The 16,455-nt window shown below is 24.5% G+C and overlaps 2 protein-coding genes across 2 annotated transcripts in view; one reads left to right on the top strand and one right to left on the bottom strand.

Moving 5' to 3' along the window:
* Nucleotides 1–1,282: 1,282 nt before the first annotated feature.
* Phum_PHUM378710 (kif21, putative) lies at nt 1,283–12,306 on the bottom strand (the record flags this gene model as incomplete). Its single annotated transcript, XM_002428350.1, has 24 exons — nt 1,283–1,370; nt 1,485–1,684; nt 1,779–2,070; nt 2,158–2,322; nt 2,517–2,700; nt 2,777–2,882; nt 2,962–3,109; nt 5,463–5,579; nt 5,679–5,837; nt 5,911–6,092; nt 6,166–6,369; nt 6,455–6,608; nt 6,676–6,995; nt 7,080–7,295; nt 7,468–7,733; nt 7,814–7,933; nt 8,076–8,294; nt 8,737–9,078; nt 9,154–9,357; nt 9,462–9,570; nt 9,713–9,865; nt 10,527–10,735; nt 11,470–11,713; nt 12,097–12,306. 24 exons carry the CDS (start codon nt 12,304–12,306, stop codon nt 1,283–1,285), a joined length of 4,611 nt encoding a protein of 1,536 aa, XP_002428395.1.
* A 3,127-nt stretch (nt 12,307–15,433) lies between these two features.
* Nucleotides 15,434–16,455, top strand: part of Phum_PHUM378600 (serine/threonine-protein kinase Nek7, putative) — a gene marked incomplete at both ends in the record, with an annotated part of 2,987 nt that continues 1,965 nt past the window's right edge. The window contains 2 exons of the mRNA XM_002428349.1: nt 15,434–15,574; nt 15,607–15,803. Of these exons, the coding sequence (XP_002428394.1) occupies nt 15,434–15,574; nt 15,607–15,803 (338 nt within the window). The remainder of the gene's footprint in view (nt 15,575–15,606; nt 15,804–16,455) is intronic.

Here is a 16,455-nt window from a genome sequence, read left to right as displayed (position 1 = left end):
CAAAATTTTATTTTAATGTCAAAAAACAAAATCATTAATTATTAAATTGTTAAAAAAAAAAATTTTTTTTTAATTTTAACAAAAAATTATTTATTTAAATAATCGTGTATGATTATCACGAGACTATTAACAATCACTAATGATAATCCTGAAATTATAATTAAAAAAATAAATAATAATAATAATAACGTTTTGTTTTTAATAACATTTAATTTGTTTTTTATCTGTATATGACGATTGCTTCTATTATTTATTAAAAATATAATTAAATAAATAATTTTTGATTAATAATTACACACGTTACGGAGTTTAAGGTTTTAATGTAATTAATATATTTAATTAAATTAATTTCATCAGGTACGTAAATGAGAGAGAGAGAGAGTTAACATACAAAAAGTTACCGTTTTTTTTTAACTACAGGGGTGGGGGGCGAGAAAGAATAATAATAATAAGTTAATAAAAAAAATTGAATGAATGATAAATCGTTATATATATATATTACAATCCGTACTGTATTTATATTATATATATATATTTTCATAATACTATAATAAAATAATAAGCAACGTAACATAGTACGCATAAAATGACGACCGTGACGCCGTAAATGGTCACGATATTTCTTTTTAAAATAAATAAAAAGAAAAATTTCACAGCCTTCTTCGTTCAAAAAATTAAAAGTCAAGAAACCCACGCTGATCTCGTAGTATTATTAGATTTTCCGACATTTGAATTGTAATTAGGACTAGTTTTTTCTTTAACTGGAGATCTTTCCTCTATTGAACATAAATTTTGCATTTTCCACATTCTAACGGAACCGTCACTGGAAAACAATTAAAACAAACAAACATTTATATATATATACATATATGAATATTTTTTTCTTTTCTCTTTTTTTGCCGTTCATTTTATTTATTTATTTTTTTTTTTTATCGACAATTTCTGTTAATAATAACAAACTTACTTGTATATATAAAACAATCAATCAATCACTACAGGAAATGACTACAAAAAAACGAGTTTTAATAAATTTAATTATAATTTATTAATTACATGAATAATAATAATAAAATTCATTTGGATTAGCATCCATAAGATAAAAAACCGGAATGGATGCTTTTAAAAAAATCATCGATTTGCATTGTTGTCCCGTTTAGAAAAAAAAAAATTTAATAATAATAATAATAATATAAATTTTAAATATAAATATATATATACATTTTTTTTAAAAATTAAAACTTACCTTTAATAATAATAAAAAAAATTTATATATATATTCAATTTACATAGATAGTTGAAACATTTTTCCAGTTGACATTGACATTGGAGAGAGTGACTGGTGGGGACGCCACACCTTCACCTCCCCACTGCTGTAAACATGCAAAGGTTTCACACATTTTTCTCCAAAAAAAAAAAAAAAAAAAAAAAAAAAAAACCAACACCTAAAAAGGCATAACGAAAAATATTTCCTCCACCATACTTACTTTGATGCCGTGAAAACGTGAGATGAATTAACAGCCACGTCGTTTATTGGAGAATTATGAGCTCTCAATTCTCCCAAAAGACAACACGTTTCCACTGACCATATTTTTAATATTCCACTTCTGCAACCGGAAATTAGCTGTTGGCCACCAGGCATGAATACCAGACCGCAGATCCAGTTTGAGTGAGCATTATTAATTGACTGTATTTAAATAAAATAAATTTTTTTTTTTTTTATATAATTCGTGTAAATAAACAAAAAAAATAAAGAAAAAAAAATTAAAGTTAATTTTTACCTGAGTCAATTTCGGACGAGTCAAATTCCATTTTTTTATACACATATCCCTCGATCCGGAAAATAAAATTTCATCTTGTAAAGCCAATGATTGAATTCCGTCATAATGTGGAGGATTTAAATTCATTTTAGGAGGGAAAACTCCACCGGAACTTCCGTTAACTTCAAATACTTTTATGTAATGATCTTTCGATCCCGTCACAACAACATCTTCCGTTTCAGATAATTTGCTTACAGCCAAACACATAACAGCTGCTTGATGTCCTCCGGCTAATTTTCCAGTTGAACTAAACCTAATTAAATTATATACGTATTTTTAAAAAAAGGAGGGGGGGGGAGAAAAAAAAAAGAAAATTTAATAAAAAAAAAAAAAGAAAAACCTTCTTAAATCCCAAACTCTAACTCGATCTCCAGAAGCTGTATATAAAATCATTCCGTTTTTATTAAGGGCAACATCATTTAGTTGCTGTTCTCCCTGAGGTATGGTTACGGCTCTAGAGGAACTCGGTAATGATACCGATCCGTTTATGGTTAAACCAGAAGAACTGAAAACAATAATAATTTTTTTTCCTTTTAAATTCCTTAAAAAAAATTCAAAAATTTTCAACGACGTTTTATTAGACATTAAATCGATATAAAAAAAAAAAGAATAAATTTTAAGTCTGCAATTGTCCGAAAAATGTTAAAATGATTAACCAAATAAAAAATTTTTTTTGACAAAGAGTTTATTATATATTACCATAAAGTTTTTATACACCGTGATGGAGATTCTCTTAAATCCCATATTTTGACGTAAGCAGAAGAAGCTGAAAATAAAAGTCTATTGATTTCGCAGTATCTTACAACTTCGACGTTATTAGGATGACCGGTCATGGTTTGAACTTCGACACCATTATGTAAATCCCAAACCTTTACCGATCTATCTAAATATTTAAAAAAAAAAAATTTTAAATCAAATCACACGTGATACAATAAATAATAAAAATAAATCATTCTTACCTTTTGATGATGTGAAAAGAAGGGAATCGGTTACGCAAACGGATAAAACAGCATGGGAATGACCAGAAGCAACGTAAACACAACCAAATGGAGCTTTATTATTAGTCTAAATAAAAAAAAATAAAAATAAAAACTCAGGAATAATACAAATGGTAACAACAAAAAGAAAAGAAATAAAAACATACTTTTCCTGAATATTCAGATATGACACCTCGCCCAATAGAAGGCTCTACATCTTGAGTGCCCCCAGTCAAGCGGGAAAAAACGTTTTCTCCACGACTAGTAAATCTTCTGTAGGCTGTTGGTGACCCAGGAGGACTCTCCGTTGACTCCCTGGCCGTCAGTGGATTTAAGTTAGTTAAAAGCTCAAAATATGTTATTTTTAATGCCGCTCAGAGTAATAATTAAGTTATGCACGAATTTTAATCATTAAAAAAAACAAAAAATTACGCGTGACTAACATTTAATCTAATAATAATAATAATAACTCAATTTAAACGTGCTATTAAAAAAAGTTAAAACTCAATCGAAAATCAAACAAAAATCAATCGACATTTAAAATAATTTTTTTTTTTTAAATTATTAATTTTTTTCCTTCCTTTTAAAAGTCCCCCCCCCCCCCAAAAAAAATAAAAATTATTTATTTAAAGAAACAATTTATTATGCGAACTTAGGTTTGAGCTCAAAAGAATTTTAAATCCTTTCATTATTAATTAATTAATAATAGATATGTAATGTTTGTTTTTATTTAATTAAAATAAAGTTTTGACAATCCTTAAAATTTTCTGAAATTTTTTAAAATAATAATAATAATAATAAGTTATAAATTAAAAAAAAAAAAAAATTGATATGAAGCTCATATTTTTTTTTTTAAATATTTTTTATTAGAAAGAGATAGAATAAAATTTAATCATAAATTTTGTGTTTATTCCCCTCCCCCCAGAAAACTCCCCAAATTTGATTTGTAAAAAATGTATGATAAGGTGCTCGCAGACTTATTAAGGTTTAACTTAATGTTTATTCCAGTACACTTAGAATTTAAAAAATGCTGTTTTTTGCTAACAGCAATATTCCATCTATAATTTACCATTTTAAAAAAATTTTTTTTTTTTTAATGAAATGTTTTATATGATAATTTATATATATATAAAAAAGGTTGATACCCTTTTTTTTTAAAACTTAAATAATATTTATATGATTTCGTGCCACAAATGAGAACAAAAATGACAAAAATTTTTTTTCCTTTAAACACCCAACGAAATTAAATAAAAAAATTTTTTTAACTGTTCGAAACTTTTGTTTAAATTATCATCATCATCATCGTCATCATTTTTATTGTTATTATTGACACATTAATTACTGGGTACACGGGAGGGCCGACACGTTTTTTTTTTCACTACTCAAATATATATAAATCATAAAATTATTCAAAAGTTTTTTAATAATAATAACTATCATTATTATTATTGATTTGATTTATTTAAAAAAAAAAAAAGAAATTATTATAAACTATACCATGCGTCATGCAATTAATTTTTCAGGTACAAGAAAATAACAAAACGAATAAAGAAAGGTAATTAAATAATAATTTATACTTGATAATAAAAAATAAAAAAAAATAACAAAATTGATAAAATATTCTGTGTGTGTGTGTGCGTGTGCAAAACTACTGGAATTAAGCAGAAAATGCAATTAATGATCAAAACTCTTTTTTTTTTTTTTTTAAATTTTATAATTTACAACTTTTTCATTTTTTTTTTTTTTTTTAAAATTATAACATCCCAATCGGATTTGGGATTTTTATTTATTTATTTATTTCAAATAATAATAAAAAAGCTTTAAGGCAAAACTAAAAAAAAAAACGGTTATGGCAATTGAAGTAAAAAAAAAAAAATTAATTAATTTGAATTTATTATTATTATTAGGTGAGGATAGTTAAACTGTTACTCATCTTTATCATTATTATCGATAACCTTATTATTGACTTTATTGTTATCGTCAGTTTTTTTCCATGACTCATAAATGTATTTGAGTGCTGCAAAGCATAAAAGTAAAATCAAATTGCAATAATAAAATATTAAAATAATAGACCTGGAATAAAAGAAGAAAAAACAAAAATTTTTTTTTTTTTTTTTTAAATAAACCACCACAAAAATGAAAAAGAAAAGACAAAAACAATTTCATTATTTTACCAAAACACACGCTTAATAACAATGAAATAATTAAATTTTATTACTATTACACACATATATATATATATTTACAATCATATACATATATATAATATAATATATATACGTATATATATATTTTATTTTGATCATTTACTGCATTTTTTCCATGTTAAATTATTAAACGTGTAAAGCCTAAAACATGACCAATCAATTTTTTTCTATTTTCTTTCATATATTTATATATTAAAATTTATATTAAAACTAAATCAAAATCAAAATACCGAAAAGCAAATGAAAACCGATTTAAATAAAATTAAGGCGTTAAGAAGAAGCATTAAAAAATTAAAAGAGAGAGAGAGAGAGAGAGAGTGAAATTAACCGAGCAGCGGACTAATAATAATAATAATAATTAAATATTATGCAAAATCATGCTTAAATAATATATATAAACTAATATTAAACTACGAGGAGGAAAATTAGTTAATATTAATCACATAAAGCTCAAAACTTACATATCGAGTTTAGTGTTAGAAAGATTGACGGTTCGCTTTGGGAGCCTCGGAGACATTGTTTCCGAATAATTTTTTTTATTCACGTTCACACTTTCGGGAGGTTTTGGTGCGATTAATCTGATTGAGAAAAATATTTTTTTTATTAATTTCTTTTCTTTTTTTTTAATCAACTATTATTACTCGATAAGAAAAATTATTATTATTATTATTATTTACTTTAAGGAAGATTGTGAATTTTGAGCGTCACGTAGTGTTTCATCTTCTACTTTATTTATATTTTCTATTGGGTAAAGCAATTCTTTCGGTAGAGCCGTATACCTTCTGTGCTTAAGAAAGCTGAATGCCGAATTACTAGATTTTCCACCGTTGAAACTTCTGTACGAAAAAAATATTTGTAATATTTCAAATATATATACACATGTACAACATGTTAGGTATATATATGTACCTGCTTTGTGCGTTTGATGGAAAGGTGGGTGAACTAGATCTAGAAGAAGCAGGAGTGCTGTTCTCGGAATTACTTTGACTTGCATTGGCCAACGGTTTTAATGAATCTATATCAATGCCAAGATGATGACTTGATATTAAATGTTGTAAAAGCTGATTCTGTGTGTCGTTATCAGTTGTCAGCTATTCAAAAACAAAAAACATTTCGTTAACATTTTATTTTTTTTTAAAAATAAATTATTTAATATGTATTTACCTGTTGAATTTTAGCATTTAACGTTTCCAAATTCAATTCGGATCTGACATTAGTTACAGTTTGTGCTACTATCATGCTATAAAGTTTTTCTATTAGATACCGACTTTCTTCAATCGTATTAACTAATTGATGTGTTAAAAATTCATTTTCTGATTTTGCATCTTCTATTTCCATGATGTTGTGTTGACATTCCGATATTGATTCCTTTTGATATTTAAAAAAAAAAAAAAAAAAATTCAATATTTACTGAGTAAAACGTTATTAAATAAAAATGGTGAAATTATCTAACCTGAAGGTAATTCATGTTTGCTTGAGCAGATTCTATTTGTTCATCCAATACTTGTACTTCATTAGGATTTAAGTTGCGACAAAAAGCAAGAGAATTTTTTTTCTTTATCAACTGTTCCAACTCTTTTCCCAACGATTCCCTTTCTGCTATTAATCTGAAAATAAAAAATAAATTTTTATATTGTAATGATGTAAAAAAAAAAAAAGAATAATATTATTTACCTTTCCATTTCCTTTTCAGACATTGCAATTGCTTTTTTATTTAATTTAATTTTATTAATATTTTTTTCAATCACAGTCCATTTATTTTTAGCTTCTTTAGAAGAAAATGTTTTATTGTTCATTTTTAATACTCTTCCCGCTGCTTTCGTCGACATGATTCCTCTGGCTCGACTTCGAAGAGCAGAAACTTCTTCGTTTTTCCTTTTCAAAACAGCCTCTTTCACTCTATTCTCTGCTTGCAATGATCTTATTTCATTTTCACGTTTTCTCGATTCTTTTCTTAGCATAGCAATTTCTTTAGTTTTTTGCATTTCGATTTCCTGAAAATAAAAAAAATTAATAATTGTAGTAATAATAATAATGGAGGAGAGAAATGATGAAATTATATTTAATAATTATCTGACTTTGTGCTTTTGAACTTCTTCTTTCATTTTTTTCATTAAATTAACTTTTGTACGTTTCATATCTTCTACTTCGGCTCTTAGGGATTTCAATTGACCGCTTTGATGATTTTGTTCTTTTAAAAGTTTTGCGTGTTGCTTTTGAGCCGATTCTAATCTTTTTACTTCTTTTTGCATTTCGTTAACTTTTCTTTCATATTCATCTTTAACTTTTTTTATCTGAAAAAAAAAAAAAAATAAGAAGGAACATATCATATATACATATATTTTTTTTAGACATACGTTAGTACTTATTCATGAAAAATTAAAGCATGTTAAATTTTAAAATAAATTATTGTAACTGAACTATTGTTTTGATTTAAATATAGTATTAATAAAAAAAAAAAATTACCTTTTCGGATGGTTGATTGTATTGTCCGGCAAAAGAAGCTAAAACTTTATCACGTTCATCTTGAGTGGCACGAATTCTTTCTTGTAATTGTAATAATTTTTCTTCGTAGTGTTGTTTCATTGAATGAAGTTTTTGTTGTGACCTTTCTAATTCTTCAATTAATCTTTGTTTTATCGATATTTCATTTGTTAATTCGGCCAATTCCAAACCGTATTTTGATTCGTTATCTTCAGAGTCGGAGGATTCAACGCTAGAATCTTCATTATCTAAAACAATTTAAAATTTACGGATTTTTAACGCGCAAAGGAAAAAAAATTGAAAAAAAGAAAAAAAAAAAAAAATTTACCGTCATCTGAATAATCGCTTTCTCCTTCGGCTTTAAGCCCTCCTTCATCGTTTTCATTCTTTTCTTTTTTTTCACGTTTAGCAAGAATTTCCAAATTTTTCGATAAATCCATTTTGGCTTCTGCTATTAAATTACTCGTATCGCTAAATACAAAATTTTGATCTATAAAAAAAAAAAAAAAATTAAAAACAAACAAGTGAAATAAAAAAAAAAGAAAAAAAGAAAAATGAATTTTATCATCATGACTGAATAATAAACTCACCATTTACATTCGGATTATTTTTACAAAAATTATTATTATTATTATGTGTTATGTTTTTTTCACGTAAGGAATTTTTTTTGTTAATAGGTATTTCGTGAAAGGTGTGATGTCTTCGTGAAATGATGTTATCGGATTTTTCCGTTCTACCCAATTCACAGGCCGAACGGGGTTTTATCAATATGTGATCATCGGTTTCAAGTATTTCACTGGATAAGGTTACTAAACACAAAAAGGAATATTAGATTTTTTAAAATTAATTTAGGTTTTTCAAATTTAAATATTATTTTACAAAAGTAGAAAAAAAAAAAAAGGTTTTTTTTTGCGGTATATTTTGTGTAGGTTTTTACGATAAGAATTCCTATGATTTGGGCGTTTACATCACAAATAAATCAAAGATAAAATTTTTTAACATCTAAAATTCATAGAAAATCAATTATCCATTGAATATAATCGTTTAATATTTTGCTGTAATTTAGTAATAAAAAAAAAAACAGTTAATAATTATTTAAAAATTTATACATATTTACACACATTTAGATAAATATATAAAACACACTGAAAAAATTTTTGTTAGTAAGGATAAAGTAACATAAAAAAAGGAATGAATTTTAACCGAAGGATTTTTGTTTCCGCAAAAATTATAATTTCTTATTTAACTTACTCGTAGGCGATAAAAAATGCGATTGTTGCCTTGCTGTGGTTTTTCTCAATTGCTGACACAATGCTTCCGATTCAAGTAATTTTGCTTGAAGATCTTGAATTTCTTTTAAATAACCAGTAACTATTTCGGTAACGTCGACATTACCATCGGTACTACATTGAATCCAAGAATTGGCAGCTTTTTCAGCCAAAAGCATTGTATTTTTTTTTACAAGGGTATCTATTGTTTCTTGCATGGCTTTAAGTCTAACTCGTAAATTATTGGCTTCCGTTTGTAGGAGTATGTTTTCATGGCACATATCATTAACAACCTCAACTCCTTCTGCACTCACCAGACGCTTACCTTATGAAAAAAAAAAAAAAAAAAAAACTTTAAAAATGAATACAACAACAACAACAACAAAATAATGAATTTTACCTTGTTTGTATTCCAAAAGTTCTATTTGAAGTTCTTGAATTTGCTGCCTTAGTATAGCAATAGTTTTGGAAGATTTATCTTGATTAATAACTACCTTATTTTTAATATTACGTGCTCGATTTGCATAATTTAAAGTATTTAAAGTTTCCATAAAATCACTATCGCTTGGAGATATGCATGCTATCATCACAGTTTGACTATTACCTTAAAAAAAATTTTTTTTTTTTTTTTTTTTTTATCATCTTTAACCTGATTGACATAGAAAAAAAAAACAAAAACATATTCTGTAATAAATAGATAAAACTTACCACCCAAAGAGTCTTGCAACAACCTTGTTAATTTAGAATCTCTGTAAGGCACATGAAGGGCTTTTTTTGTTTTATCTCCTAAAGCCGATATTACGTTACCTAAAGCAAGCTAAAAAAAAATTTTCATATGTTTAACAAAAATTAATTTACAAATTTCATTACTGAAAAAGATTTTAAAAATCCGTTAATAAATATTAAAAGAAAAAAAAAAAAATTTTTTTTCTAATAATTATTATAAATAAATGACTTACCAAACCTCCATTAATTGAAATCCCTTCTCTAGCTCTTTCTCCAGTAGCTAAAGTTCTTTTTAATCTTTCAGAACCAGCCAAATCAACAAAGTGAAATTTGGCAGACAAAGTTGCAAATTCATTTTTCCCATTATTTTCAACATCATTTTTATCCTAAAAAAAAAAAAAAAAAATTACAGGAAAGAATATAAAGTAATATTTCCCATAAAAATTTTTGTTTTAAATAAATATTGTTGACATGAAAATTTACAATCGAATCCATATAAAACCTCATTTTTGAATTATTCAAAATAAGTTTATTGCCTTAGTTTAGTAAAAGTTCAATAAAAAATTTAAGGAAATAAAAAATCGTACGTGCGTCACTCAAAAATTTTTTAAAATAATAATAATAATAATAATATGTACATATTTAGGGTGTATTAAATTTAGGTTGACATTGAGTGGACAGTAAACGATATATTGAACCGAGACAATATCCGTTATTTTATTTAAATATGGCTCGAAATTCTTAAACAACCTACAATTTACTAAATTTGGTTAATTTTTTTTTTTTTTAAGGGGGGGGGGATTTTAAATTTAATATTAAAAAAAAAACCAATAATTTTTATTTTCTAATGTTTTCACGTTCATTTTTTACTTAATTATGGTAAAGTGTTTATTTTATTAAGATTACATTTGAAATGAGAATAAAAATCGAGAATGAGAGATCGATTATCTATATATGGATACGTAATATGAAAATTATGCAATCGATTCGCAGTCGATGCAAAAAAAAAAAAAAAAAATAATAATAATAATAAAGAATGAAATTTACCTCGATTCGAACCAACTTTTGTTGCTTTATTAGCAAAGTAAATATGGCGTGACTTCTAGAAGATTGAGAATTCATTTGTGTTGCACCTGTTGTTCTCGATAAAGCTCCTTGACGAAGCAAATTTAAAGCCTCACCTACGCTAGTTACAGGTTGCTGTGTCATTCCTTTAACGTATATGCTCCCATTGCAATCTTCGTGAATTTTGATTCCTTTGAACTAAAAAAAAAAAAAAAAAAAAAAAAGTTAATAATAGTAACCCAGTGTATCAACTAACCTATAAATATGTTTATATATAAATTCATGTTCGTTTGTACTTTTCGATACAAATAATTATTGAACATGATTACTGTATTGCACGGAGAGTAATTATCAAGTTTTGTTTTTCATTAACCGTTAATAAAAGCTTGCTAACACCTTTAATAACCAATTTAAACAATTTGCATTTTTTTTTTTCATTAAATTTTAATTGATAAAATAAAAAAATCTTAACAGAAAATAATAAGAATCCAATAATAAATAAGAAATAATTTTAGAGTTAATAAATGAAATCTTTCTTTTTTTGAATTTTAAGCAAAATATGTCTGATAATTTAATTTAATTTTTTTTTTTTTTTGGTAGTTGAATGTATTGAATAGTCGATTGAAAAAGTTAAAAATAAAATAAGTAAACAAATTAAAGGTAAATTATGAAAAATGAATAAATAAATATAATATTATTTTTCAACTGAAAACTATTGGGTCTAAATATTAATTATCGTTTCTCTTTACCCTTTAATATGATTAATGAACTTTTAAATATTCTTTTATGGATTATTTAGCTACTAAAAAAAAAAAAAAAAAAAAAAAAAACGGTTTTTATAATAATAAAGAATCTTTGTAAAGGGCTGCGAATATAAAATGTGCCTTTATCAAGGATTTTATAAATAAATAAATAAATACCATACTTACACCACTAATATATCCTTGAGTTGGATCTAATAAATCAATAATGTCGTCATTGTAGAGTTCCATAAATTGTACGTTGACTTTAAATTCTGGAGGAGGTTCACCATTTTGACAAGCAATTTGAATTCTTTCCTTAATGCCACCAAATACATGATGAATAGCGCGTGGGAGGATACCGACTTGATTTTCTTGTACTTCTACTTCAAATCCAGTTCCCATCGTGTATGTTTTTCCACTTCCCGTCTTTAAATAAATAAATAATAAATTAAGCATTTAAAAAAACATTTAATTGATACTAATTTTTTTTTTTTTTTTTTCATTTAAAAAGTTGGTTTAAAAAAAAAAAAAAAAAACAAACACGTTTTTATTTATTATTTATAATAGTGGTAAATGATAAGTTATTTAAATTAACAAGTTCATCCATGGATCGAGTTTCAATCGTTAATAATTTTAAAAACTTTAGAGATACATGTAACACATTTTTAATCTCATTATTTTATTTTAAATCCTTGTGCGGTTTTACAAGAATGGATATCGAATCAAAATTATTATTTAAAAACAAAATAAATTTCAATGATATAAAATATTGATTTTATACGTATATATTTTGTTTAAAAAATGATGACTGAAAAGTAATAAAAACTCGCCTGCCCATAAGCCAAAACAGTGGCATTGTATCCCTCTAGGGCCCCATCAACGAGTTTCCTAACACAGGTATTGTACACCTCCTCCTGATCACAATCCGTGTCAAAGACATAATCGTAGGTAAATGATTTTTCTGAGCTGAGTGTGATTTGAGGCTCCCCTGGTGTTACTGAAGTGCAAATTCTGCACATTTCAATCACTTCTCTGGGAATTTGCGGTCGTATTCTGAAAATAGTAATAATAAATTAAACAATTTCTTTTTTTTTTTTTATATTTGAAATTTTGAACATATTATTCAATCTATTTGAAACATTGATAATTTAAAAATAAATTTGAAAAAAAAAGTTTATGATAAAATAATTATTATTATAACTTTCTTTAATTTCAATATTAAAATATTAATTAAAAAACGAATATGCATTTTAAACAGTGGTCAAAAAAGCTTTAATTCATTATCCAATAATTTTAAAATGGAGTTATTCATTCAATTAAGCTTCTGAATAAAATTTTGTAACGTGTATTAAAATTATTGAGATGGCAAAGTCAAGTTATTTAAAAAAAAACTTAAAATATAAAAACAAATAAACTTAAAAATATCAAAATAATTCATAAAAACTTATATGTAAAGTTGAAAAGACGGTTTTGATTACAAATATGAAAAAATTATCAAAATCAATGATGTAAAAAACCTGGTTTGATGAGGCGTTTATGTTTTTTTCATTTGATTTTGATGATATAAAATAATAATAACGTTGCATAGGTATTTTAAAGATTCCTAAAATGAATAAAGAGCCTACGAAGCCCCCTCAAAATAATTATGTGATAGGTGTTTTTTTTATTAGGTACGAAGGTAACGGTTCGCAAACGAGTAGGAATTCATAAGAAATTAATAAAAAAGCTTACTAAACTACGTCATTTATATATGTACTCAGCAATTATGATTTTTTTTTCGTTTTATTCACGACTTCGTATTATGAAACACAAACGAACCAAACAAAAAATATTAATAAAAACGTGTTACATTTTTTTTTTTTTTTTTTTTTTTTCAAATATTGATAACTTGATAAAAATTAATTAATTAATCAATTATAAAACTTTCAAAAAAAAAAAAAAAATTATTTATATTAATTAAATTAAACGAGTTTTCGTAAAATATTGTATGTCTATACATGTTCATAAGTATTTATTTATTTTTATTTTTATTCTTCTTTCGATTAAAAGAAGAATTAATTAATAAAAATCAATATATACGTAAATTTAAAATTTGCGTCGACCAAAATTTAAAAATAAACCTTGAATGGTACCGCCCTGGTACACTGTTCAAGGTAATCAGGGAAAATAATGATTTATTGAACGCGTTTCATTAATAAACCAATGGTTATTTATAGTCAAAATTTTCATTATGTACGAAATATACGGTACAATAATACATAAAAATCATTTTCTATAAATAATATTTCAGCATAGGTAATTCATTTTTTTTTTTTTTTTTGAAAATAATTAATTTTGTTACGACAACAAATGGATGTAAATATTTAAAAAAAAAAAAAATTTAATATTTTAAAGTTAAGTTACACTACTAAATAATTAAAAGCTCCATAAAAATCAAAGAGGTTATATCAATTTTTTAAAAAAAGGAATTAAAATTTTTTGATTAATTGCATTTTAATAAAATACGATGAAATTTTTTTGTGTTATTCAAAAAAAAAAATTGATTTTCTTATTTTGGTGTCAATAGTTTATCGACAATTGATTATTTCATACAAATTATCAGATAATACTAGGTATTGATTTTTTAAAAGTAATTTACAAAACAATTTTCTACTTCCACTTTTATATCCGAAAAAAAAAAAATTTGGTAATACTAAATAATTTCAATTTGATTTATTTTTATATACATTTTTTTCTTTTCAGTAGATTAAAATTTATTGAATTTCTATTTATAAATAAACACATAAAAACTAATAAATTAAATTTTTAGAAAAAAAAAAAAAATTCCTCGATTAAATAAAATGGAAAATGTTTGTTTAAGCGTATTCATTTTTTTTTTTTTATTACTATCATTCAAGGTCATTTATGTTTATAAGTTATTGTAATTTTTACAATTTGTTTAAATAAGCTAAAGTCATTTTATCTAATAAAAAAAAAAAAATTTTATTTAATCAAAAATTATGTGTACATATGTATAAAAACGAATAAATAATAATCTTTGGTAAACGTTCGATTTTTTAATTAATCCTTACCTTAAATTTTATACTTAAATAATTATTACCCCAAATATATTTTAAAGTTTTTTTTTTTAACATAATAAAGACAACAAACAATTGAGCAAAACAATTGAGCTTTCATTAATGTTTTTCCTAATCTTGTTATTACACTATCTTAAAATTTTAATATTACCTGAATATTAATATTTCTAAATTTAAACTAAAAATTAAACTGGCACAACAACAAATGAAAAAAAAAAGAAAATTAAACAAAATAAGAATAAAATTAAAAAAAAGACACTAATAAATAAGACATGTTTACCCTAAAAAACATAAATAAACGTTATAATAAAGTTATTTCTCAAATAGAACATTTATTTTTCAGGGAAACAAAAAAAAAACTATTTAAATTTATTAAATGTCATGAATTAATGTTTTTTTTTAATTGATAAAAAAAGACAGACAGAAAAATGTACCTGTATTTTGTACACAGTGCAACTTTGGGTAATATAAATTCAAATTTTTTCCCAGCAAGATGATAAATATAATAAATATTAGTAGAATTATTTACCTTACGGCCACTCTAACGGAAGATTCATCTTCTCCCATTATTTTTCATATTCCTTAATTATACCTAAGTATAGATAACTTTACTGTACACATAAAAGGCATAAATAATTTTTAATTCCCGGACACCATGCTTTTTCAATAAATACTTAAAAATCTTATAATTTTACTAAACGCGATATTCACAAAAAATACTTCCACCAAAGGCTTACAAACGTGTTTAAAAATTAGCATTTGAATTAACAGGTTTTAATGAGTTTTTACTTGAAAAATGAATAAATTCTCAAAGGAAAGTTTGTTGAAAAGTAAACCTAAATGTCTACTAATGATGTACTTTGAAAAATAATGTCAAAGGAAACTTTTTCCTCATTGGCTAATTCTTGAACTAACAAAAGACAGCCATGTTGATGCAAAATGTTGTATGTTTACTGATGTTTTAGCGTTGTTTGGAATGTAACTGTGAATTTTTTTTTTTAATTGTAATGTGTTACACAGTTGAAGTTAAATATTTATCATATTAGAAGTAAATTATTAAGGAAACAAAATGAATTTTGATGAAGAAATTGAGGAAAAGACTATGGATTACAATGAAGATTGCGATGCAAACCCTTCCATGTGGTTACCAATATCTCGTAAACTGACATTTTCGCCAGTTCCAGATGACTTAAATTTTTCATCAAATAGTGTGAATTCTAATTTTTCTCCAATAAAATTAAGCCCGCCGTGTCGAAATTTTTTGACGCTCCGTTTGACAGAACAACCATCGACTCCTGGAACATATATATCAATTCTGGTCGCAGAGTACCAGCATCCAGTAAATTAAATTCTCGACTGTCAGCTCCCAATCTTAATCCCTTCACTCCAGAAAGCATGCTAAAATTGTCTAAAAAACGTTCAAGAAGTTCTAATAGCAGGTGTTTATTTATGAATTACTTTTTTCTTTTTCTTTTTTTTTAGTACTTTTGTGTGAGAAAACATATTATTATTATTATTATTATTATTATTAATTCTTTGTTACTCACATTTTAAAATCAATAATTTTCTAATTTTATTAAGTTTTAACTTACCTTATTGTTTCTTTAAAAATTCAAAATAAATATTTTTATTATTTTGAAATGTTACACCAATTTTTTTTTTTAAATAGAATGTAATTTCAGTAGTGCTGTTTTTGTCAATCAATTTTATGTTATGTCACATTTTTGAGTTTTTAAGTTTAACACAAGTTCTAGTTCTTAATTTTTAAAATGTCTTAATAAAAACCATAAATATTTTTATGGAATTAATAATAAACAAAGTTTTAAATAGGGTTTTTGTGTTTCTAACAAAAATTTTTTCGGCTTTTATATTTAGTTTACTTACTCTGATCATTACCATAAAAATGTATTTTAAAAAAAATTCACTAAAAATTGCAGGACCAGGATACCTGTATTTATCATTTTAAAAAACAAAATTTGAAATAGAATTATTTAAAATGAAACAATTTTGTATAATAATATTTTAATTTGAAATTGATTTTAACCGATTAAGAATACTAAAAAAATTTTTAATAATTTTTTATTTTAGTAA

Source organism: Pediculus humanus, genomic scaffold (assembly GCF_000006295.1).
Source record: "Pediculus humanus corporis 1103172107855 genomic scaffold, whole genome shotgun sequence".
Lineage (NCBI taxonomy): Eukaryota > Metazoa > Arthropoda > Insecta > Psocodea > Pediculidae > Pediculus > Pediculus humanus.
This window is presented reverse-complemented; position numbering and strand designations above follow the sequence as displayed.